Raw genomic sequence first — 24585 nt, forward strand, 5'->3', positions numbered from 1 at the left:
ATGTTCATGCATTCACAAACATTTGAGCAATGCACAAAGGTCCTTGAGATGATATTGAACCATTAAACCAGTGTTGGTATAAAAAAAGAATTATTTTAACTTAAAATGTGTTTGTTTATTTGTCATTGGTTTTAACAATAATATTGGAATTGTTAAAATCACCAAAAACAAATACCTGACGACAGGTATGAAAAGTAAGTGGGTGAAATGAGAACAAACAGAGGAGTGTGCATTTGTATCTTTATTGCTGAGGACTATTTCATGTCAACAAGCATCAGGTGATCAGTGACCAGGTTAAATCAGACTTAACAATCACTGAGAACACATTATGCGAGATGCACAAACAGAAGGATAATTGTCACTACAATTATAATCATTCCATTTCTTATCGTTGATATGATTGTTATGACCACAGTGTTCTCCTCCTTGACTGTTGTCTGGCTGTCCTGAGGACCAAAAGGTAAAGTCCACTGCAGAACCATCAGACCACATCCAGCTGTCTTCTAGATGGAGGTCGCTGAGTCCAATCCAGGTCCATCCTTCAGCATGATCAAAGTTCCTGATCAGGGATCTGACGAAATTATCTTCATCCAGACTGTGGATAGACACCAGGTTGGCTCCCTCTTTCACACAATAGAGCTCTGCAGCAGCCCAGGTCATTTGTGTGGACACATACTTGTAGCAGCGGTTGTTGAAGCTGAACCAGAACATGGGACAGTTTCCTCGCTGCAGTCTGACCTCAGGTCCATCTGAAGGAGACACAGCACCCAGGGTCAGGGCGAACAGAAGGAGGAGCAGGATCATGTTGGCGTCTCTCTCTCTCTGTCACAGGAGCAGGACGAGGGGTTGGAGATGATCTGCAGTGTTGGATGAGAATGAGAGTTTGAAGGAGACAGGTGGTCAGGCTGTGTTCTTTTATACGCTTCAGAGAGGGTGTCTGCACTGTTGGTGTGATGTGATTGGTCAAATACACCTGGCAAACATTTTGTTTTATCCACAGCTGCCCGATAAAAGTGTTTTCTCATAGCACAAGTCAGAAAAACCAACAGCTCACCTGGACGTCACATAACTTTCCACATGATTTTTCAGTTAAACCTTTTGGCCTCGTAAAACGCAGCTTTAGAAAAGACGACACAAGGGCAGATATGTCACTTTGTTGTTGACGTCTCATTCACACCAGGTAAACAACTGCCAAATACAAGTTGACACATCAAAAATGTTACGATTACAAAGTTTAAATGTGTCCTCTCTTGTATTGTGGACTTTGTGTTTTTTACAACACGCAAACAGCATTGCTTTAATTAAACAGGACTTCACACAGACATGACAACAGTTGATAAATGATTGAGCACAGCATCATCAGACTGACTTGCTCATCTACTTCTCTCTGCTGGCCACTGTCACAACCTACAGATAGTTTATAAATGAGGCAAAAATGCTTTAAATGAAATACATATAATAGAATAGATCATATTTGGGTCTTTGCTGTGACTCTTAATGATCTCATTAAGTGGTTTAAATGCTATTAGTGCTATGAATAAATAGCATTTCCCTACTGCTTGGATCTCCCCAATAAGAACTCTGATGGTTATATGCTGTTAATAAATACATAAAGATTTAAACATGATAGTCAATCAACGAGTGTGTATCAGAATTGTTTTCCCCAGAATCACCCAACACTCTAAAAAGACCATAAGGAAATTAAAGGGAGGAAATAATTCTTCACTCATTTTTAACAACAGTTTAGCTTTGGAAAGTCCAGGAGATCTCTGCTCTTTGTTTTTTATGTTCTTATATTTAATGCATATTTATTGCACTATAACAGTGCCACAGTGCTGGGATGTAACAAATTACATTTACTTACTTACTGTACTTAAGAACATTTTCCATATGTCCTTACTTTAAGTGGATTTATTTTTGTCTTTTTTTCACTTTTACTCCACTACATATATCAGCTAATATCTGCACTTCCTACGAATTTGGGCTTATTTTGGAAAAACATGGTGCTCTGGGCAAGTTGTCATCTGGATAGGAACCTATAGTAGCCCAAGTGGTAAATAGTGAATATGGCCCAAAAAGCGCAAAAATAATTTGTCCCTCTAGTCTAGCCCCTATGATTCACTCCTCTGTAAAGAGTCTTGGTTTTCATTTTGACAGTGTTTTCAAATTTGACAATCTGTTGTTAGCTCTACCTTATTTCAGATGAGACTTATAGCTAAGGTTAAGGTCAATCTCTCACCTAAAGATCTAGTGAGGGTGATCCATGCCTTCATAACTTCTCGACTTGATTACTGTAGCCTGCAGCTAGTCCAAAATGCTGCTGCAGGCCTCCTTACAGGAAAGAAAAAGAGGAACCATATAATACCAGTGTTTAGCTCCCTCCCCTGGCTTCCTGTTGGTCACAGGATTGATTTTAGAATGTTATTGTTAACTTTTAAATGTCTTAGCGGAATGGCACCGCCTTACTGAACTCGTTCATGTCCACTCTCCACTTAGAGAGCTGAGGTCATCCACTCAGCTGCTCACCATATTAGATCTGCCCCGTCTCTAGCTCACTTCAGATCATTGTGACAAACACATATCTTCTCATTGGCCTTCTTTTCAAGTTGAGAACATTTTTATCCCAGCAAATTTTATTTAATTTGTTTAGTCTTATTTTATCTTTGCTATTGGTATTTTGCTGTATTCCATGTTGCTGTTTTTCATGTTTCCACGTTTTTATAAATGTGCTATATAAATAAAATTGAACTTGACATTAACAGTTTAATTTAAGATCAAACAATAAGAAACAGTATGAAAGAACAGTTTTGATGGATTTCTACTTTACTCTATCTGCTATCTATTCCATTAAAGATTTTACTGTTGCCTACTTCTAAACCACACACCCACACACCAAACACACAAACACACACACACACACACACACACACACACGCACACACGCACACACGCACACACACAGACACACACGTTGTTCATGCCAACTGGAATCAGCTCCAATGAGACAGAAGCAGCTGTTTACACATCCCAAAATATTCTGTCTTACAGTAACTCTTTAAACTCTTTAGTCCTTATTTAGTACTTGACATTGAAACAGTCTCCTCCTTATTCCCACCTCTTTCTGAAGTCAACAGGAGCGAAGGCAACTGCTCCTCTTGTTTTCGGGCTCGTCAGATAAATATCATCTCAACTTCGTCATGTTATGTGCAGTTTGCTTCCACCACAGCCTCAGTGATTTTCCAAAAAAGCATTAGTCAAATAAAAGTAACCGTTTATTTTCATGCTTCTTTTTTCAAGTCATCTACTCCATTCTGTCCTTTTTTATACATTATATTTGTAGACATTGATGCGGGCCAATTAAAAATGGATGGCGGGCCGCAGTTGGCCCGCGGGCCGTAGTTTGGACACCCCTGGGTTAGATGAATGTCCATCATGTTTTTTGTTTTCACGAAGAGAGAGAAGCGCATAGGTCACGTGTCCCTAGCCTCCTGAACAGGCACGTGCACAGACATTTTGGGGGGCAGGTTCTCAAACCAAAAAAAAGGGCAACCATCGCCAAAATTATTTATGAAATTAAAAACAATAATAATAAATAAATAAAAACTTACTGATTCTCCCTCATTTGTTTTACTAGTTGATGGCCTGATCCAATATAAAAGAGAGCTGCTACCCTGAGCAGTTTGTTGCAGTTCCCTGTCCTTCTGCTTTTGGAGTCTCTCTTTTCTTGGCATTATGCAAAAAAAATTTAAATGAGATAAATCAATGTTGTGCATAATAATCAAGAGTGACTTACATAATCACTATAAAGCTGACAACACAGTACACACACACATTTTTGTTTACTGTTTTCTAGTGAACTTGTCTAATTTGTAGAACAGTAAAACTGCCTTTAAATTCTCTGCCTGTCTGTCTGTCTGTCTGTCTGTCTGTCTGTCTGTCTGTCTGTCTGTCTGTCTGTCTGTCTGTCTGTCTGTCTGTCTGTCTGTCTGTCTGTCTGTCTGTCTGTCTGTCTGTCTGTCTGTCTGTCTGTCTGTCTGTCTGTCTGTCTGTCTGTCTGTCTGTCTGTCTGTCTGTCTGTCTGTCTGTCTGTCTGTCTGTCTGTCTGTCTGTCTGTCTGTCTGTCTGTCTGTCTGTCTGTCTGTCTGTCTGTCTGTCTGTCTGTCTGTCTGTCTGTCTGTCTGTCTGTCTGTCTGTCTGTCTGTCTGTCTGTCTGTCTGTCTGTCTGTAATGTAGGGTGACTAGACGTCCTCTTTTTCCCGGACATGTCCTCTTTTCGAGACCTAAAAAATGCGTCCGGCAGGGATTCCAAAAACGTCCGGTATTTTGCCTCGTCGCAAAAAAATATTAATAATTTTTTTTTTTTTTTTTGCCTCGTCGCATATTTGTGTTTCTGGGTCTTTCACATAGCCTACTAGTTATTTCGGCCTTCCAAGTTCTGGAAATGGTACCACCCTTACGTTCCACCTTCTTGCGCGAGCTGACTGTAGAGAGAGTCTGTCATTTGGCGACCGATCTCAGGGTTGCCAGAGCCACGATAATTATCCTCCAAATACGACTATTTTCAGCCTTTGGATCTTTACTTTGCCATTTCCAATCTGGCAACATTGAGCACCTTGCCGCTTCCACTCCGTGCGCTGTTTACAACAGCACATTACATCTGCAGCCATGCCTAAACGTAAATGTAAGTTCACGGACGAACTAAAAAAAAAATACCCATGTTTTCGCCTCGGCCGTGATGTTTCGGAAGCTAAGTGCATGACATGCAGAGCAGGCACTTACGTGTCAGTGGCAAATAAAGGTGGCAGCGATTTGGAAGCTCACGTACACTCTGCAAAACACAAAACTGCAGCAAGAGGAGAGAGCTCGTAGAGTAAAGTGACAGACTTTTTTGTGAGTAAAACCGACACTTCTGTTACGGCTGCAGAGGGTACCCTCGCTTTTCACAAATATTGTATTTGTTATCATTATTGCTTTAATATATGAGGAGGACTGAAAAGTTTCTTAATTTTCTTATTTTAATATGTGGTCATATAAAGAATTTATTATTTAGAATGTTTTATTTGTTATCATTATTGACACATTTAAATGCCACAAAAAAGATTTGTTTTACATTTGCACTTTGCAATTTTGTTAAAGTTCAATAAATAGATGTTCATATAGTCATTTGTGTCATTTTTGTCATTTCATTTGTGACATTTGTATGCATTCACATGGTCATGGTGCGGCATGCTATACTGTTAAGTTGTGGTGCACTATTGCTGCAGCTACCGTTGCATTCGGAGGAAAGAATAAATGATGTCGTTATCTTTAGCCGTTGTTGGCGTATTTATTAACAGGCTGCTGACACATCAGTCTCACGGTCAGAGCTACTTTAACTGACGCACTAACATATAGCAAGTTGGCTCTTATAGCCTGTACCTTAGCGCCATCCTGTGGCGTAACCATATATACATATTACAATACAGCATTACATATACATCTGAGTACATAATGAATATATCTCAACACCCCCACTTGTACTCAGGTTACTATACTTCAAGCAAAAGAAACACAGGAAAACAGAATGAATGTGAACCTCTGTTATACACATATCAATCTCCAAAAAGAGCATTTGCAAACTTCTTCAGTTTCAACTTATTTACAGGTTTGGTCATTACATCAGCAACCATGTCATCAGTAGAACAATACATCAAAATCACCCTTCCCTCAATCACAGTTGACCTGATAAAGTGGTACTTTATGTCAAAGTGTTTACACCTCTGTCTGTGTACAGGGTTTTTGGCAAGAGCTATTGTCCCCTGATTGTCCTCATGTACAATAGTTTGTGTGTAATTGTAGTTATCTATACCCCCTAGTAACTGCTCCAGGTATAGACACTCCTGTATGGTTGAAGCCAGTGCCATGTATTCTGCCTCGCAGGTTGATAGCGCAACTGTGGGTTGTTTTCTAGTCTTCCACGAGACTAGAGAGCTGTTCTGACTTAAGGCCGGCGCATGCTTCTGCGTTTTCACGGGAACGGAGACGCAAGAGCCCTTCCGGGCCCCTCACGGCCCTTCCTACGTCCTTACGTGCGTCGGCCAAAATTTTTCTAACTAGACGGCAAAGCCCCGCAAGCGTCACCCGGCCGCGAGGGCTGTGATTGGTCTGCTGACTGCATCATTTCCGGAGTCGCATATCCGGTTCATGCCCGGAAACCACGGAAGATTTAGAAGAACGAATATGGACCAAATAGAAGAGCACTTGGCAGAAGAGATCCGAAACTATGACCACTAGTATAACCCGTCACTAACCAGCGGATTTTTCCACCAGAAAAAGGCTCTGCGGAGCCGCCGTGGCGATGTAAATAAATCGCTCTTCTTCGTGCAACACACGAAGAAGAGCCGACTTCGACAAAAAACATTACTGCGCCTAGTGTTCTGGCGGGGAATTGCATGGCAACACGCGCAACGGTTGGAGAACCATGAATGACAACGAGTCCTGCGTTACAGCTGCGTGCCTGCGGGCCCCTGACGCCACAGAAGCATGCGCCGGCCTTAAGACTGACACAGTATCCTGTGGTACTGCGTCTGTCACTGGTATCAGCCGCCCAGTCAGCATCACTGTAGGCTTGTATACCTAGCTCCTCACTGTCGTTTCTCTTAAAGCTTAACCCTTTCTCTGCAGTGCCTTTGAGATACCTTAAAACATGCTTCACAGTGACCCACTGCTCCTCTGTAGGCTCAGCAAAGTACTGTGATAATCTGCTCACCACAAAACTTAAATCCGGTCTGGTACAAGTAGTCAAGTATATAAGACTACCAACAGCCTCCCTGTACATCCTGACATCTTCCATCTTTACTGCATCTTCAGTATACTCTAGCTTCTGCTCACAGGGTGTTTCTCTGGTCCTACAATCTTGCATATTAAAACGCTGTAGTATCTTGTTAGTGTATCTTTCCTGTGACATCTTTACACATCCATCTGATTGACTGAAATCAATACCCAGAAAATGTTTGAGTTTGCCTAAATCTTTCATCTTAAACTTTTCTGCGAGCATCTCTTTCACCTTTTTCAGTCTCTCTTCATTGCTTGCTGCAATGATCAAGTCATCGACCCATGTGATTATGATCACCTTCCCTTCATTTGACTCCTTGGCATAAACACAGTGGTCGGCTGGGTTTTGTGTGAATCCATCCTCAGTTAGGCAATTGTGCAAAACCCTATTCCAATTTCGGCCGGACTGTTTAAGACCGTAAAGGGATTTCTCTAGCTTATAAACTATACCCTCTTTTTCTTCATAACCCTCTGGTGCATTGATGTAGATCTCATAATCTATGGGCGCGTGCAAGTACGCAGTTTTCACGTCCATTTGGTGGAGGAGTAAATTCTCCTGTGCAGCTTTTTGTAGCACCACCCTTATACTCGTCATGTCTACCGTGGGTGAAAACGTCTCCCCGTAGTCTACTCCCATTCTTTGGCTGTAACCCTTGGCCACAAACCTTGCTTTGTATTTGTCTCTCCCATCTACATCAGTCTTGATGGCGTAAACCCATCTACCCCCCACTGTTTCCTTGCCTATTGGCAGTGCTGTCGGGGTAAAGGTCTTGTTCTCGTCTAAGGATTGGATTTCCTCATCCATGGCTTTTGCCCATTCTTTTGAGTTATCTGACTCCATTGCCTCCCCAAATGTCTGTGGAATGCCACAAACCGCTCTACAGCAGTAGTCTACTGTGATATGAACCGCATCACTAACACAGTTTTCAGTTATGAAGTCATTTAAGTGACTCGGCTTCCTTCTTTCTCTAGTTGGATACCTTCTACTCTCTGGTTCACCAATTGTCACACTTGACTCTGGAGCATTTTCTGTACTCCTACTGACCCCCTGCGTGGTTCCACTAGTCCTGGGTCTCACAGTGTCATCATAGCTATCACTTGGATCTGGCTCACCTGTCTGTGTTTGTTTTTCCACAGCTGACTTGCTCACAAACTTTACTAGTCTGTGTTTTTGTACTTTGTTTGTATCTGGATGATACACCAAATACGCTGGGCTGTTCTTGTCGTGACCTACAAAATGCCCCTGATCACATCTGGAATCAAGCTTCCCTTTGCTCTGTTTGTACGTGTAACATACAGACCCAAACTTTTGCATTTTGGATACATTGGGCTTTTTGTCTGTTAGCAGCTCATAAGGAGTCTGCCCTGTACGTCTGTTAAAACATCTGTTCCGTACCATTGCTGCTGTTTGTACAGCGTAGGGCCATAGCTGCTTTGGTAGTGCACTTTCAACTATCATGCACCTACCCATCTCAAAAAGAGTACGCCAACCCCTCTCTGCTGTTCTGTTCTGGTGTGGGGAATATGGAGCTGACGTTTCATGTCTGATCTTATTCTTCATCAACAGTGCTTGGAAATCACTGCATGTAAACTCTGTTCCATTGTCGGATCTGATGCACCTTCCCATAAGGGGATATATCTGCTAGGAACTTTTCTGTAGCCTGTACTGTGTCACTTTTCTTCTTTAGAAAATAAACAAACACTGCACTTGAGTACTCATCAGTAAATGATTGCACATATTTGTAACCATCTCTCGACTCAGTGGCTACGGGACCTGCAAGATCTGTGTGTACCATCTGTAAGGGAGCCTTTGCTCTGGTATCAGGGTCCCTATTTCTGGTTTGAGCAAACTTTCCCTGAATACACACCTAACACTCTTGTTCCGGCCTACTCGTTTTGCCTTTGATCTGCATACCTACAACAACATTTTGCAACTTAAGAACATCGTCATAGTTACAGTGGCCTAATATTTCATGCCATGTCTGTATGTCGTGACAGACATTACACTTATCATTAGATTCAGATTCAGTAGGCAAATAATACAGCTTTCCATACACATGAATGTTAAATCTGGTACCTCCTCTGGTTATAAGGACATCTTTATCTTCTTTGAAGACAACCGTAGCTCCACTCGTAGTAGCTGCCTTCACCGAGAAGATGCTCTGGGGATATGACGGCACGAACAAAGCGTCTCTCAGTGTCGCCTTTCGTCGCTGTCCCGTGCTGTCGATGAGGGAAACCTCAGCATTCCCCCTCCGCTGAGCTATCCCGCTGCACCGGGTGCCGTCTGCCAGCTCGACAATGTGCATTTCTGGCCTGAACGCGCTGTCGAAACTCTTGAAAACTGTTATGTCAGTGATGACATGAGAGGTAGCTCCAGTGTCCACCATCAGACCCCTATCCTGGATGCTGCGCGCCGGCTGCCGCTGGGTTCTGGTTCCTCCGTCTCTCACAGTGAACGCGTAGTCCTTGTCGGCATCTTCTGAGACTTTACTCACACCATCTAGTTTGTCCTTACGCCTGCACGTTGCATCTTTGTGGGTGTCACTTCTGCAAAAAACTACACCATGTCTTGCCACACTTGAAACATAACACTTCTGTGTCTTCTTTGTTCCAGCCACGGGCGACTGTTTCGGCGGGACGCCTTCCTCTTTTCCCTTGAGTCTTCATCACGCTGTCGCTCGACTCAGCTGCGTTCATCTTCTCTGTTTCTTCAAAACTTCGTAGTTTAGTCTTGAATTCTGCAAACGTGATGTTATCGTCCGTGTGGGCCACATGTATTGCAAATGGCTTAAAACTCTCAGGCAGTCCTTTTAAAACCATAGCCACTAGCAGTCCGTCTCCTAACGTTTCACCCGCGTTCCTCAGCGCTGTGATGGCGGTTTCTGCTCTGATGATATAGTCCATTATGCTTTCATGGTTTGCCTTCTGAAGCGATGTTAACGTGGTGTACAAGTTGATTATACGGGGCTTTCCCCTCCCTGCATAATACTCTTTCAATATTTTCAGAGCTTTTCTTCCTTCATTAGGTGCATCCCTCATAACTAGCGAGAGGCTTTTATCATCCAACAGTAAAATTAGCTCTGCATATGCGTCAGCATTTTTACCTGCATCTGCTGCTATGTCTCGTTCTGACCTCGGTTCTCTCAGAACAGTGTCCTTTAGTCCATTCAAATGGAGATATTCCAGCATTTTGGTTTCCCAAATCTCATACTTGGTCTCATCTCCGTCGAATGTCAGTCGAGGCAACCTGCTCGTCCCTCGGTGTTCCATCATGCAAGCTTGCGCTTCTCCGTAGCTAGCTGCCCATTAGCACGCGGTTCGTTGCGACTTTCTAACTGTCAAACTTTTCTTCGAACGACTCCTGGGCCCATAACCTGTTAAGTTGTGGTGCACTATTGCTGCAGCTACCGTTGCATTCGGAGGAAAGAATAAATGATGGCGTTATCTTTAGCCGTTGTTGGCGTTTTTATTAACAGGCTGCTGACACATCAGTCTCACGGTCAGAGCTACTTTAACTGATGCACTAACATATAGCAAGTTGGCTCTTATAGCCTGTACCTTAGCGCCATCCTGTGGCGTAACCATACATACATATTACAATACAGCATTACATCTACATCTGAGTACATAATGAATATATCTCAACAATACACTACACCTCCCCACGCCAACCCCCCCCCCCCCCCCAAACTTAAACGCCTTAAGTATATTTGGTTACGCCTCAAATGTGTTTGTCTTCTCCCGGATATCCTTGTCATGCTGTGTTACACAATGAACAATACCCTATTTGCACTTCTGTTTTTTTTACATTGGTTGCTTTGCAAATTGTTATGCTTAAAAGTGGTTGTTATTGGATTTGCACTGCATATGCCTGCATTTAAATATACAATTATTTTTGCTATAAAATCAATAATATGTATGATTCTAGTCCTGTGTGTGGATCATTTAGTTATGATTAAACTTCTTAAGTTTGGGAATGGCTGATTTGGAGGAAGTGAAACTCTTAACAAAGTTTTCTGAAGGTGAACCTGCGGAGGGATCGTTAGCAGAACAGCCTGCTCGACCCCGGTCAACCTAGGCAGCCCGACCAACATCCGGAGGGTCTCGTGCTGCCCCCCCGACGGCAAACACGCCACCGGACATGCACATCTCCCGAGGCAGCGGGCAGGCGAGAGAGCAAGAGAGAGTTGCACCGTGTGTAGAGGCGCACCTCCCCTGCTCAAATAACGAGCCAGTTTTGAGAATATACAAAGTAGAAAGTACAGAAATTTGTGTTCAAATGTAGCGAGTAAAAGTAAAAAGTCGTCAGGAAAATCAGTAGTAAGGTACAGATATGTGAAAAATCTACTTAATTACAGTAACAAAGCATTTCGACTTCGCTACTTCCCAACACTGCTATTTACCACTTCGGCCAATATAGGTTCCTATCCAGATTACAACTTGCTCAGAGCACCAACTGTTTGGCAAAAAAGGCCCAAATTCGTAAAAAATGCAGATATTAATTGATAAATGTAGTGGAGTGAAAGTGAAAAAAAGACAAAAATAAATCCACTTAAAGTAAGGATATGTGGAAAATGTTCTTAAGTACATTAAGTTAGTAAATATAACTTTTTACATCTCACCACTGTGGCACTGTTACAATGCAATAAAATAAATAAAAGATAAGAACATAGAAAAAGGAGAGCAGAGCTCTCCTAGACGTTCCAAAGCTTAACAGTTGTTAAAAATTTGTGAAGAATTATTTTCCGCCCTCTAATTTACTTATTGTTTTTTAGAGTGTTTGGTGATTCTGGGGCAAACGCTTCTGATACACACTTGTTGGTTGACTATCATGTTTAAATCATTATGTATTTATTAACAGCTTGTAATCAACAGAGTTCTTATTGGGGAGATCCAAGCAGTAGGGAGATGCTATTTATTCATAGCACTACTAACAAATAAACCACTTTATGAGATCATTAGGAGTCACAGCAGGGATCCATCGAAGGTTTTTTTGCCTCTCTGTAGGTTGTGACAGTGTCCACTAGAAGGCAGCAGATGAGCAAGTCAGTCTGCTGTGCTCAGTCATTTATTAGTTGTTGTCATGTTTGTGTGAAGTCCTGTTTAATTACAGCAATGCTGTTTGCATGTTGGAAAAACACAAAGTTCACAATACAAGAGAGGAAACATTCAAGACTTTGTAATCGTAACATTGTCGATGTGTCAACTTGTGTTTGGCAGTTGTTTACCTGGTGTGAATGAGAAGACGTCAACCACAAAGTGACATATCTGTCCTCGTGTCGTCTTTTCTAAAGCTGTGTTTTACGAGGTCAAAAGGTTTAACTGAAAAATCATGTGAAAACGTATGTGACATCCAGGTGAGCTGTTGGTTTTTCTGACTCGTTTCCAGAGAAACACTTTTAACGGGCAGCTGTTTATAAAACAAAGTGTTTGCCAAGTGCCTTTGACCAATAATATCAAACCAACCGTGCAGACACCCTCTCTAAAGAATATAAAAGAACGCAGCCTGCCCACCTGTCTCCTTCAAACTCTCATTCTCATCCAACACTGCAGATCATCTCCAACCCCTCGTCCTGCTCCTGTGACAGAGAGAGAGAGACGCCAACATGATCCTGCTCCTCCTTCTGTTCGCCCTGACCCTGGGTGCTGTGTCTCCTTCAGATGGACCTGAGGTCAAGCTGCATTGTGGAAACTGTCCCATGTTCTGGTCCAGCTTCAACAGCCGCTGCTACAAGTACGTGGCCACACAGATGACCTGGGCTAATGCAGAGCGCAACTGTGTGTCCCAGGGAGCCAACCTGGTGTCTATCCACAGTCTGGATGAAGAGAATTTCGTCAAAACCCTGATCAAGAAATTTGATCCTGCTCGAGGATGGACCTGGAATGGACTCAGCGACGTCCACAAAGAAGGCAGCTGGATGTGGTCAGATGGTTGTCCGGCTAGATTTGTCTTTTGGTCCACAGGAGAGCCAAACAACTCTGCAGGACATGAAGACTGTGTTGAAAATAACATTCACGGAGATAAGAAATGGAATGATCGAACTTGTAGCGACCGTCTTCCCTCTGTTTGTGCATCTCGCATAATGTGTCCTTAGTGATTGTAAAGTCTGATTTAACCTGGTCACTGATCACCAGATGCTTGTTGATTTGAAATAGTCCTCAGCAGTAAAGATACAAATGCAAACTCCTCTGTTTTTTCTCCCTTACTTTTCGTACCTGTTGGATTGTGATGAACCCAGTGGTCGATTGAAGGAACAGCCTTAAAACAGATAACTCATATTAACGCTGTGGATGATCTGTGTACATATACAGAGGTCCACTAGTGGCCTTTTAAAGATTAAATTAAATAGAAAGTTAATAGAGTTAATAGAGTTAATAGAGTTAATAGAGTTAATAGAGTTATAGAGGAACTAATTGTTCACTAAATATCAACAACTGTTTAGTTTTGGAACGTCCAGGAGAGCTCTGCTCTTTGTTTTTCTATGTTCTTAGATTTTATACATATTGATTGCACTATAACAGTCAGTGCCACAGTGTTTTGTATCTTTTAAAGTAATCAATAATGAGTGGTCCATGGTCCAATCAGAGTTGGCACGAAACATTACACTGGTGAAGAAGCATCTTGCGAAATCCAGCTAACAAACAGATAAACAGCAATGAGAAAAGACAAACTATCTGTCAATGATCCATCTGATATCAGTGCCATTTAAATACCAGTGAGATCAATGTTCCCTTTGCCCTCTCTGGGAAGCTGCTGAGATCACTGGGCACCAGCAGCTGCCATTTATCTACAGATATGATAACTACTTTAATCCTTGTGTAACAGGGTCAATTCTTGGTGACGTACTTTACTTTTAGCGGGGTTATTTTCCCCGTTCGGGATGTGTTACATTTTCCTGACGGGAAAGGCGATGCTCATAGGCTGCGGGGAGGCGGCAGAGTTTATTTAGGGACGCCGTAACGCTCTCCTTCTCCCTCTCCCTCTCCCTCTCCCTCTCCCTCTCCCTCTCCCTCTCCCTCTCCCTCTCCCTCTCCCTCTCTCTCTCTCCCCACTGCCGGTCCTGAGTGTGTGTGTGAGGAAGGGCAGCGTGAGCGCAGCAGATGCGGACGCAAATAGTTTGTTGCGAGCTCAGCGTGCAGCCGTGTCTGTGTGCGGGTGTGTGTGACGGTGTCGGCGCCGCGGTGGATGCACGCGGTCGCTGCTTTATTTTAATGAATTAAAGGTAGGATATAATTATGTGTTTTTTAACATTTTGATAAACTTGTTTAAACTGTGTGACCTAACTACAACATGTTTTTTTCATTGGGCTGCCTTCAGCAGAATACCGTTTTTCCCCAACTTTAAATTTCATTTAGATCATTCGGCCTTGTTTAATTTGAGTTTCTTTCTGGTTATTTGGTTTGATTATTGGTTTCTTTGTTTTATTTTATTTTGTTTTGTTTTATGGCAATGTGCAATATATATGGTTGAGTGGAAGTTGAACTGTGGACTCCGGGTGTAATGCTTTGAATAATAGTGAGTTATTGGCTCCATCAACTAAAGACCCTCTTTTGTCCTTTTCTTTGATTATATCGCTTGCAGTGTGTTTTAAAGTTTACTGTGTTTGTTTTAATGCATGATGTTTTAGCGTTGTATAATTGGGTGTGGAGCCTTTCATTTCTCTCCTTTTAATGTTATTTATATCAAGTCTAGGCCAGTCCTTCAACCTTTGCACATGTCACTGTCTTTTAAATAATTCGCACCTATTGAATAAATTGTATATTTCTGAAATCTCAGCCTCCCGTCCTGGTTATTCTGGATAGATTGACATTTAACTGTAATCTGTAAACCATTTTAAAACACTACATTTGTACTGCGCTTTTCCTTGACTCACTTTGATACAGTTAGAGGCTTCATAATAGATCCAGTTAAATAGTACAAATTGTCTAAAAAAGTAAGAAAATTAGTTTGTCCAGCAGTTTAGATTCATGATTCAAACATCTTAATATAAAAACTTCATCATTTCCTTTTATTTTCACTTAGCTTTTAATTTGACAAGCCCAAAATGCTTGATACCATTGTCTTCAATGGTATGGATCCAGTTCAGTAGAATATTCTTTCTTTGACTTACTCATGTTCCTTGGAAAAATTTGCAAATCTGGTTTCTGATTTAAGGAGTAGGACATCAAAATTAATATATTTATCTGTCGATTTACACTTAATAACACAAGGGATCCACCGAGTTCTGAATATTTTGGTGTTGTCTATGGAGTTTCTTATCGTGTAAGTGTTAAAAAAGAAAACGAAGATGGACCAAATACATTCCTCTAAAACAGCTTCCCACCTCAGCCATGTTCTTTTTCGGAGCTTCGGAGAGGGTGCTTGATATCATTGGACATTTCAGTCATATACAACCACAGTGTGAGTGAACGCAGGTGAAATAAACCTCCTGCTCACCTGGATGTCACATAAAACCTATAGTTTATTCATTTTCAGTCAAATGTTCATATAGTAAAACGTGTAGCTCCAGCTATCTGAAGGCTGAGGGGTCACGAGGGGGAGACGTGTTGCTTCATTGTTGACTCTTTTGGTTTCCATTTACATCAGATAAGTAATAAAAACATAACAACTCTAGGCGTATATATTTACACAGACATTATTACAATAGTACAAAGCCTTCAATGTGTCCTGTCTTGCATTGTGAACTTTGTGTTTTTCTTTTAACATGCAAACAGAATTTAAATACTGTTATAAAAAATCTTTACATTGTTATGACAATGACAAAGTACTGAATACAACCTCCTGTGGATTTCTCAAGGGTCATCACACCAACTTGCTCCTCTGCTGCCCTCAAGTGGCCACAAAACACAACATATACTTTTACATTCCAGCAGTGCAGCTTCAAACCCACACACACCTTTTGGATCTGATGTGTGTGCACGTGTTAAACCTCTGGCACATAAACAATTTTATCAACTTTCAAACACATAAATAAACAATATAGTACAATAAATAACTCATTCAGCACAATTATTCTGCTCCGTGGACGAGGTGGAGCAGAGTTGTGCCTGTGCACGTGTGTGTGTGTGTGTCATGGTTAATAGTAAATATGACGACCACAGGGCCTCTCTATCGTGAGGAACACCGCATACATCAAAAGGGTGAAGGCACCACACCAACACAAACAATTATCACAGAAGTAATTGATTTTTTAGAAAAGAAACACAAACTAAGGAAAGGAACGTATGTTAAATATCAATCAGATGCATAATTCTAATATGCTATCGCACAAACTCACAGTGCTAGGGAAAGAGATTACATTCCTTGTAGTTTCAGGAGCAACACATTCAGTCATAAAGAGTGATATGTTTGACACACATTCTCAAATGAGCGGATGATTTGTCAGATCTTTGGGGTTTCAGGAAACACCGTGTTTGAAAAATGTACAACTCCCTTATTATGTATTGATAGCATCACAGAAAAATTCAAGTGTTAATTTTTGCTATCCTCATGTTGTCCAATTAATTCGATAGGAAGAGATGGAATGTGTGTTTTGGGCATTTCTCTCGTTTCCACCCCATCAGGAGTCGTAGTGGTCCGAACGGCTGATCTGGATCCACCACAGATTTACACAAGCTTTAAGTGTAATGGTGATTCACTGCTATATGTGTATGAGTGGAAGCTCTGTTCTAGTGGCTAAGGCCCTTTCAGTCACACTAAGAACAGACACCATGTGTATGCATCCAGAAGATTAACACTGCACTGCACACATACACAAAGGGAAATATGCAGGTTTTGAAAAAAGATGGTTTACAGAAAGTTTTAAAGAAAGTTGTGTGAAAGATAATTTAACACTAAGTTGCATGTTCTGGAATGAACATAGATGTGCTGTTTCTGTAGTCACCCTCTCTGTTCATTCGCAGATGTTCAGAGGATGCTTTCCTTTTTTGACGTTCCTGGTTCACACGCACATGTCTTGCTGTCAAAACACAAATTATAAATGGAAAGTTTTGGGACCGTGGATTAAAAAGTTTGTCAATGCTGACATTTGGGAAAAGACATCAGATCCTGTAGTTCAGTATAAACCATTTTTGAAAGTGTATGAAAAACTATTTGCATCTGTTGTTCACACTTTAAAGGCTGTTCAACTGGTACCAGACACACATACAGACACCCAATATGCACATGCATATTAACATTATACAAACAACATTTCAAGGGCTCAAGGCAATCATGATGTGGGTTTAACTCGAAACAAGAAACCTGTGATCATTAAACCAGAATCTGACTACAGACCACATCAATCACAAAATGCACTTGAACAGGAAGCCATCAATGGTATTACACCAGTTTTCAACTCTTTTGAGGGCAGGTGTATTTGTTCCTGGCAAGGTTTCACTAGTGCACGCTCCGATTTATCGGAACTGATTGACTGATTTTATTGCACTATAACAGTGCCACAGTGGTGGGATGTAAAAAAGTACAGTTACTTACTTACTGTACTTAAGAACATTTTCAATGTGTCCTTACTTTAAGTGGATTTATTTTTGTCTTCTTTTCACTTTTGCTCCACAACATATATCAGCTAATATCTGCACTTTCTACGAATGTGGGCCTTTTGTGCCAAACATGTGGTGCTCTGAGCAAGTTGTAATCTGGATAGGAACCTATAGTGGCCCAAGTGGTAAATAGTGAACATGGATCAAAAAGCTAAAACTAACTTTGCCCTCTAGCCCCTATGATTCACTCCTCTGTAAAGAGTCTTAGTGTTCATTTGGACAGTATTTTCAAATTTGACAATCTGTTGTTAGGTCTAGCTTCTTTCAATTGAGACTTATAGCTAAGGTAAAGGTCAATCTCTCACCTAAAGATGTTGAGAGGGTGATCCATGCCTTCATTACTTCTCGACTTGATTCCTGTAGCCTGCAGCTCGTCCAAAATGTTGCTGCTCGCCTCCTCACAGGAAAGAAAAAGAGGGACCATATAACACCAGTGTTTAGCTCCCTCCACTGGCTTCCTGTTGGTCACAGGATTGATTTTAAAATGTTGTTGTTAGCTTTCAAACCTCCTATTGGACTGGCACCGCCTTACTGAACTCCTTCATGTCCACTCTCCACTAAGAGAGTTGAGGTCAGCCACTCAGCTGCTCCTGGACTTACCTAAGCCGAGGCTCATAACCAGAGGCGATCGAGCCTTTGCAGTAGCCCCCCCCACAAAGGTCCTTGAGATGATATTGAACCATTAAACCAGTGTTGGTATAAAAAAAATTTATTTTAACTTAAAATGTGAGTGTTTATTTGTCATTGGTTTTAACAATAATATTGGAATTGTTAAAATCACCAAAAACAAATACCTGAAAACAGATATGAAAATTAAGTGGGTGAAATGAGAACAAACAGAGGAGTGTGCATTTATATCTTTATTGCTGAGGACTATTTCATGTCAACAAGCATCAGGTGATCAGTGACCAGGTTAAATCAGACTTAACAATCACTGAGAACACATTATGAGAGATGCACAAACAGAAGGATAATTGTCACTACAATTATAATCATTCCATTTCTTATCGTTGATATGATTGTTATGACCACAGTGTTCTCCTCCTTGACTGTTGTCTGGCTGTCCTGAGGACCAAAAGGTAAAGTCCACTGCAGAACCATCAGACCACATCCAGCTGTCTTCTTCGTGGAGGTCGCTGAGTCCAATCCAGGTTCTTCCTTCAGCATGATCAAAGTTCCTGATCAGGGATCTGACGAAATTATCTTCATCCAGACTGTGGATAGACACCAGGTTGGCTCCCTCTTTCACACAATAGAGCTCTGTAGCAGCCCAGGTCATCTGTGTGGACACGTACTTGTAGCAGCGGTTGTTGAAGCTGAACCAGAACATGGGACAGTTTCCTCGCTGCAGTTTGACCTCAGGTCCATCTGAAGGAGACACAGCACAGGTCAGGGCGAACAGAAGAAGAGGCAGGATCATGTTGGCGTCTCTCTCTCTCTGTCACAGGAGCAGGAAGAGGGGTTGGAGATGATCTGCAGTGTTGGATGAGAATGAGAGTTTGAAGGAGACAGGTGGGCAGGCTGTGTTCTTTTATACGCTTCTGCGAGGATGTCTGCACTGTTGGTGTGATGTTATTGGTCAAATGCACTTGGCAAACACTTTGTTTTATCCACAGCTGCCCGATAAAAGTGTTTTCTCATAGCATAAGTCAGAAAAACCAACAGCTCACCTGGACGTCACATAACTTTCCACATGATTTTCCGGTTAAACCTTTTGGCCACGTAAAACGCAGCTTTAGAAAAGACGACACGAGGACAGATATGTCACTTTGTGGTTGACGTCTTCTCATTCACACCAGGTAAACAACTGCCAAACACAAGTTGACACATCGAAAATGTTACGATTACAAAGTTTTTAACGTGTCCTCTCTTGTATTGTGGACTACAACACGCAAACAGCTTTGCTTTAATTAAACAGGACTTCACACAGATATGACAACAGCAGATAAATGATTGAGCACAGCATCATCAGACTGACTTGCTCATCTACTGCCCTCTGCTGGCCACTGTCACAACCTACAGATAGTTTATAAATGAGGCAAAAATTCTTTAAATACATGTAATAGAATAGATCATATTTGGGTCTTTGCTGTGACTCCTAATGATCTCATTAAGTGGTTTAATTGTTATTAGTGCTATGAATAAATAGCATTTCCCTACTGCTTGGATCTCCCCAATAAGAACTCTGATGGTTACATGCTGTTAATAAATACATAAAGATTTAAACATGATAGTCAACCAACGAGTGTGTATCAGAATTGTTTTTCCCATCATCATCATCATCATCATCATCATCATCATCATCATCATCATCATCATCATCATCATCATCATCATCATCATCATCATCATCATCATCATCATCATCATCATCATCATCATCATCATCATCATCATCATCATCATCATCATCATCATCATCATCATCATCATCATCATCATCATCATCATCATCATCATCATCATCTTTTTATTTGTACTCAAAAGAATCGTACCCTGGTCTTTTGCTTTTTTAAATCTATATCTGATTATCAAAGAAAATGTATCCAATCCCTTTCATTTATCTCAGAGCAGATGTTGTCTGTGTTTAAATTTCACAATCATGCCATGTCTGTGGTTTTTCTCACAGAGCCCTGAGTTTGAGAAAGAGAAAGTGACATCATGGAGGTTTTGATCTTAGTGTTCATGTAAACGTGTTGGTAACATTGACCTTGACAGTAAATCCTGTGTCATAAACAGACTGGAAGCCTTCATGCTGCTCCCACCCACATCAAAGTGACGTCTATCAGGGTATTTATTAATTGCTTTAAAAAATTCATGAATTCACAAAAGTTTGAGCAATGCACAAAGGTCCTTATGATCACACAAGTGTCCTTGAGATGATATTGAACCATTAAACCTGTGTTAGTACAAAAAAAAATAATTTAAACTTAAAATGTGAGTGTTTATTTGTCATTGATTTTAACAATAACATTAGAGTTGTTAAAATCAACAAACAACAAATACCTGAAAACAAGTCTGAAAAGTAAGTGAGTGAAATGAGAACAAACAGAGAAGTGTGCATTTGTATCTTTATTGCTGAGGACTATTTCGCGTCAACAAGCACCAGGTGATCAGTGACCAGGTTAGATCAGACTTAACAATCACTGAGGACACATTATGCGATATGCACAAACAGAGGGAATACGGTGACTACAATGATAATCATTCCATCCCTTGTTGAAGTTATGAACACAGTGTTCCCTTCCTTCACTGTTGCTTGGCCCTGCTGGGTACCAAAAGGTAAAGTCCACTGCAGAACCATCAGACCACATCCAGCGGCCTTCTTTGTGGATGTCGCTGAGTCCGATCCAGGTCCATCCTTCAGCATGATCAAAGTTCTTGATCAGGGATTTGACGAAATTCTTTTCATCCAGACTGTGGATAGACACCAGGTTGGCTCCCTCTGACACACAGTGGAACTCTGCATCAGCCCAGGTCATCTGTGTGGACACGTACTTGTAGCAGCGGTTGTTGAAGCTGAACCAGAACATGGGACAGTTTCCACGCTGCAGCTTGACCTCAGGTCCATCTGAAGGAGACACAGCACCCAGGGTCAGGGCGAACAGAAGGAGGAGCAGGATCATGTTGGCGTCTCTCTCTCTCTGTCACAGGAGCAGGACGAGGGGTTGGAGATGATCTGCAGTGTTGGATGAGAATGAGAGTTGGTGGGCAGGCTGCGTTCCTTTATACGCTTTAGAGAGGGTGTCTGCTCTGTTGCTGTAATGTTATTGGTCAAATGCAATTGGCAAACAATTTGTTTTATACACAGCTGCCCGATAAAAGTGTTCTCATTGAGCACGAGGCAGTAAAACCAACAGCTCACCTGGACGTCGCATAACTTTCCACATGATTCTTCCGTTCAACCTTTTGACCTCGTAAAACACAGCTTTAGAAAAGACGACACGAGGGCAGATATGTCACTTTGTGGTAGACGTCTTGTCATTCACACCAGGTAAACAACTGCAAAACATAAGTTGACACATCGACACTGTTGGGATTACAAAGTCTTTAATGTGTCCTCTCTTGTATCGTGAACTTTGTGTTTTTTCTAACGTGCAAACAGCATTACCAACAAACGTGTATCAGAAGTGTTTGCCCCAGAATCCCCCAACACTGTAAAAAGACAATAAGGAAATAAAGGCGGAAATAATTGTTCACTAAATATCAACAACTGTTTAGCTTTGAAACGTCCATGAGAGATCTACTCTTTGTTTTTCTATGTTCTTAGATTTTATAAATATTTATTGCACTATAACAGTGCCACAGTGTTTTGTTTTTTTTAAAGTAATCAATAATGAGTGGTCCATGGTCCAATCAGAGTTGGCACGAAGCATTACACTGGTGAAGAAGCATCTTGCGAAATCCAGCTAACAAACAGATAAACCGCAATGAAAAAGTCAAACTATCTGTTAATGATCCATCTGATATCAGTGCCATTTAATTACCAGTGAGTCAATGTTCCCTTTGCCCTTTCTGGAAAGCTGCTGAGATCACTGGGCACCAGCAGCGGCCATTTATCTACAGATTTGATCATTTACTTTTATCTTTGTACTGAGCTTTTCCTTTAGAAATTCTTGACTCACTTTCATACAGTTGGAGGCTTCGTAATAGATCCAGTTAAATAATACAAATAGTCTTAAAAAGTAAGAAAATTAGATTGTCCAGTTTAGATTTATGATTCAAACATCTTAATATAAAAACCTTATCATTTTGACAAGCCCAAAATGCTTGATACCACTGTCTTCAACGGATCCAGTTAAGTTGAAGATTCTCATGTTCCTTAGAACTGTGCAAATCTGGTTTCTGATTTAAGAAGCAGGACTTCAAAATTAATACATTTATGATCTCCCTCTCGATTAAGACTAATAACACAAGGAATCCACAGAGTTCTGAATATTTTGGTGTTGTCTATGGAGTTTCTTATAGTGTAAGTGTTAAAAAAGAAAACGAAGATGGACCAAAAACATTCCTTCAAAACAGCTTCCCACCTCAGCCATGTTCTTTTTGGACGCTTCAGAGAGGGTGCTTGATATCATTGGACATTTCAGTCATATACAACCACATTGTGAGTGAAGGCAGGTGAAATAAAACACCTGCTCACCTGGATGTCACATAAAACAACTGCCAAACACAAGTTGACACATCGAAAATGTTACGATTACAAAGTTTTTAACGTGTCCTCTCTTGTATTGTGGACTACAACACGCAAACAGCTTTGCTTTAATTAAACAGGACTTCACACAGATATGACAACAGCAGATAAATGATTGAGCACAGCATCATCAGACTGACTTGCTCATCTACTGCCCTCTGCTGGCCACTGTCACAACCTACAGATAGTTTATAAATGAGGCAAAAATTCTTTAAATACATGTAATAGAATAGATCATATTTGGGTCTTTGCTGTGACTCCTAATGATCTCATTAAGTGGTTTAATTGTTATTAGTGCTATGAATAAATAGCATTTCCCTACTGCTTGGATCTCCCCAATAAGAACTCTGATGGTTACATGCTGTTAATAAATACATAAAGATTTAAACATGATAGTCAACCAACGAGTGTGTATCAGAATTGTTTTTCCCATCATCATCATCATCATCATCATCATCATCATCATCATCATCATCATCATCATCATCATCATCATCATCATCATCATCATCATCATCATCATCATCATCATCATCATCATCATCATCATCATCATCATCATCTTTTTATTTGTACTCAAAAGAATCGTACCCTGGTCTTTTGCTTTTTTAAATCTATATCTGATTATCAAAGAAAATGTATCCAATCCCTTTCATTTATCTCAGAGCAGATGTTGTCTGTGTTTAAATTTCACAATCATGCCATGTCTGTGGTTTTTCTCACAGAGCCCTGAGTTTGAGAAAGAGAAAGTGACATCATGGAGGTTTTGATCTTAGTGTTCATGTAAACGTGTTGGTAACATTGACCTTGACAGTAAATCCTGTGTCATAAACAGACTGGAAGCCTTCATGCTGCTCCCACCCACATCAAAGTGACGTCTATCAGGGTATTTATTAATTGTTTTAAAAATGTTCATGAATTCACAAAAGTTTGAGCAATGCACAAAGGTCCTTATGATCACACAAGTGTCCTTGAGATGATATTGAAAGTTCTTGATCAGGGCTTTGACAAAATTCTCTTCATCCAGACTGTGGATAGACACCAGGTTAGCTCTCTGTGACAAATAGTAGATTTCTCCATCTGAAGGAGACACAGCACCGAGGGTCAGGGCGAACAGAAGGAGGAGCAGGATCATGTTGGCGTCTCTCTCTCTCTGTCACAGGAGCAGGACGAGGGGTTGGAGATGATCTGCAGTGTTGGACGAGAATGAGAGTTTGAAGGAGACAGGTGGCCAGGCTGCAATTTTTTTATACGCTTCAGAGAGGGTGCCTGCTCTGTTGGTTTGATATTATTGGTCAAAGGCACTTGGCAAACACTTTGTTGCAGCTGCCCGATAAAAGTGTTACCTCTGAACACGAGGCAGAAAAATCAACAGCTCACCTGGATGTCATATACGTTTTCACATGATTTTTCAGTTAAACCTTTTGACCTCGTAAAACGCAGCTTTAGAAAAGACGACACGAGGACAGATATGTCACTTTGTGGTTGACGTCTCATTCACACCAGGTAAACAACTGCCAAACACAAGTTGACACATCGACAACGTTACGATTACAAAGTCTTGAATTTGTCCTCTCTTGTATTGTGAATTTTGTGTTTTTTCCAACTTGCGAACATCATTGCTTTAATTAAACAGGACTTCACACATACATGACAACAACTAATAAGTGACTGAGCACAGCAGACTGACTTGCTCATCTGCTGCCTTCTAGTGGACACTGTCACAACCTACAGATAGTTTATAAGGAAGTCAAAGGTGCTTTTAATGAAATACATGAAATAGAATAGATCATACTTGGTTCTTTGCTGTGACTCCTAATGATCTCATTAAGTGGTTTAATTGTTATTAGTGCTATGAATGAATACAATTTCCCTACAGCTTGGATCTCCCCAATAAGAGCTATACTGGTTTCATGCTGTTAATAAATACATAATGATTTAAATATGATAGTCAACCAACGAATGTGTATCAGAAGCGTTTGCCCCAGAATCACCAAGCACCCTAAAAATACAATAAGGAAATTGAAGAGAGGAAA

The 24585-nt window shown here is 41.0% G+C and overlaps 4 protein-coding genes across 4 annotated transcripts; 1 reads left to right on the forward strand and 3 right to left on the reverse strand.

Annotated features, from left to right (window-relative positions):
- Window positions 1-223: 223 nt before the first annotated feature.
- LOC133025986 (lactose-binding lectin l-2-like) lies at window positions 224-891 on the reverse strand. Its single transcript, XM_061092791.1, has one exon. It carries the CDS (start codon window positions 802-804, stop codon window positions 313-315), a length of 492 nt encoding a protein of 163 aa, XP_060948774.1. The 5' UTR covers window positions 805-891; the 3' UTR covers window positions 224-312.
- Window positions 892-12327: 11436 nt separating this feature from the next.
- On the forward strand, window positions 12328-13003 carry LOC133025820 (lactose-binding lectin l-2-like). Its single transcript, XM_061092579.1, has one exon. The coding sequence runs from the start codon at window positions 12423-12425 to the stop codon at window positions 12909-12911; it is 489 nt and encodes a 162-aa protein (XP_060948562.1). The 5' UTR covers window positions 12328-12422; the 3' UTR covers window positions 12912-13003.
- Window positions 13004-18200: 5197 nt separating this feature from the next.
- LOC133026309 (lactose-binding lectin l-2-like) lies at window positions 18201-18847 on the reverse strand. The gene has a single exon (XM_061093189.1). The coding sequence runs from the start codon at window positions 18773-18775 to the stop codon at window positions 18287-18289; it is 489 nt and encodes a 162-aa protein (XP_060949172.1). The 5' UTR covers window positions 18776-18847; the 3' UTR covers window positions 18201-18286.
- A 1562-nt stretch (window positions 18848-20409) lies between these two features.
- Window positions 20410-21076, reverse strand: LOC133025937 (lactose-binding lectin l-2-like). Its single transcript, XM_061092736.1, has one exon. The coding sequence runs from the start codon at window positions 20979-20981 to the stop codon at window positions 20499-20501; it is 483 nt and encodes a 160-aa protein (XP_060948719.1). The 5' UTR covers window positions 20982-21076; the 3' UTR covers window positions 20410-20498.
- Between the last annotated feature and the right edge of the window lie 3509 nt (window positions 21077-24585).

This window comes from Limanda limanda, chromosome 19 (assembly GCF_963576545.1).
Source record: "Limanda limanda chromosome 19, fLimLim1.1, whole genome shotgun sequence".
Taxonomy (NCBI): Eukaryota; Metazoa; Chordata; class Actinopteri; order Pleuronectiformes; family Pleuronectidae; genus Limanda; species Limanda limanda.

Coding starts and splice junctions, on each gene's coding strand:
- LOC133026309 (XM_061093189.1), bottom strand. CDS start 18,775: ATGATCCTGCCTCTTCTTCTGTTCGCCCTGACCTGTGCTGTGTCTCCT.
- LOC133025937 (XM_061092736.1), bottom strand. CDS start 20,981: ATGATCCTGCTCCTCCTTCTGTTCGCCCTGACCCTGGGTGCTGTGTCT.
- LOC133025820 (XM_061092579.1), top strand. CDS start 12,423: ATGATCCTGCTCCTCCTTCTGTTCGCCCTGACCCTGGGTGCTGTGTCT.
- LOC133025986 (XM_061092791.1), bottom strand. CDS start 804: ATGATCCTGCTCCTCCTTCTGTTCGCCCTGACCCTGGGTGCTGTGTCT.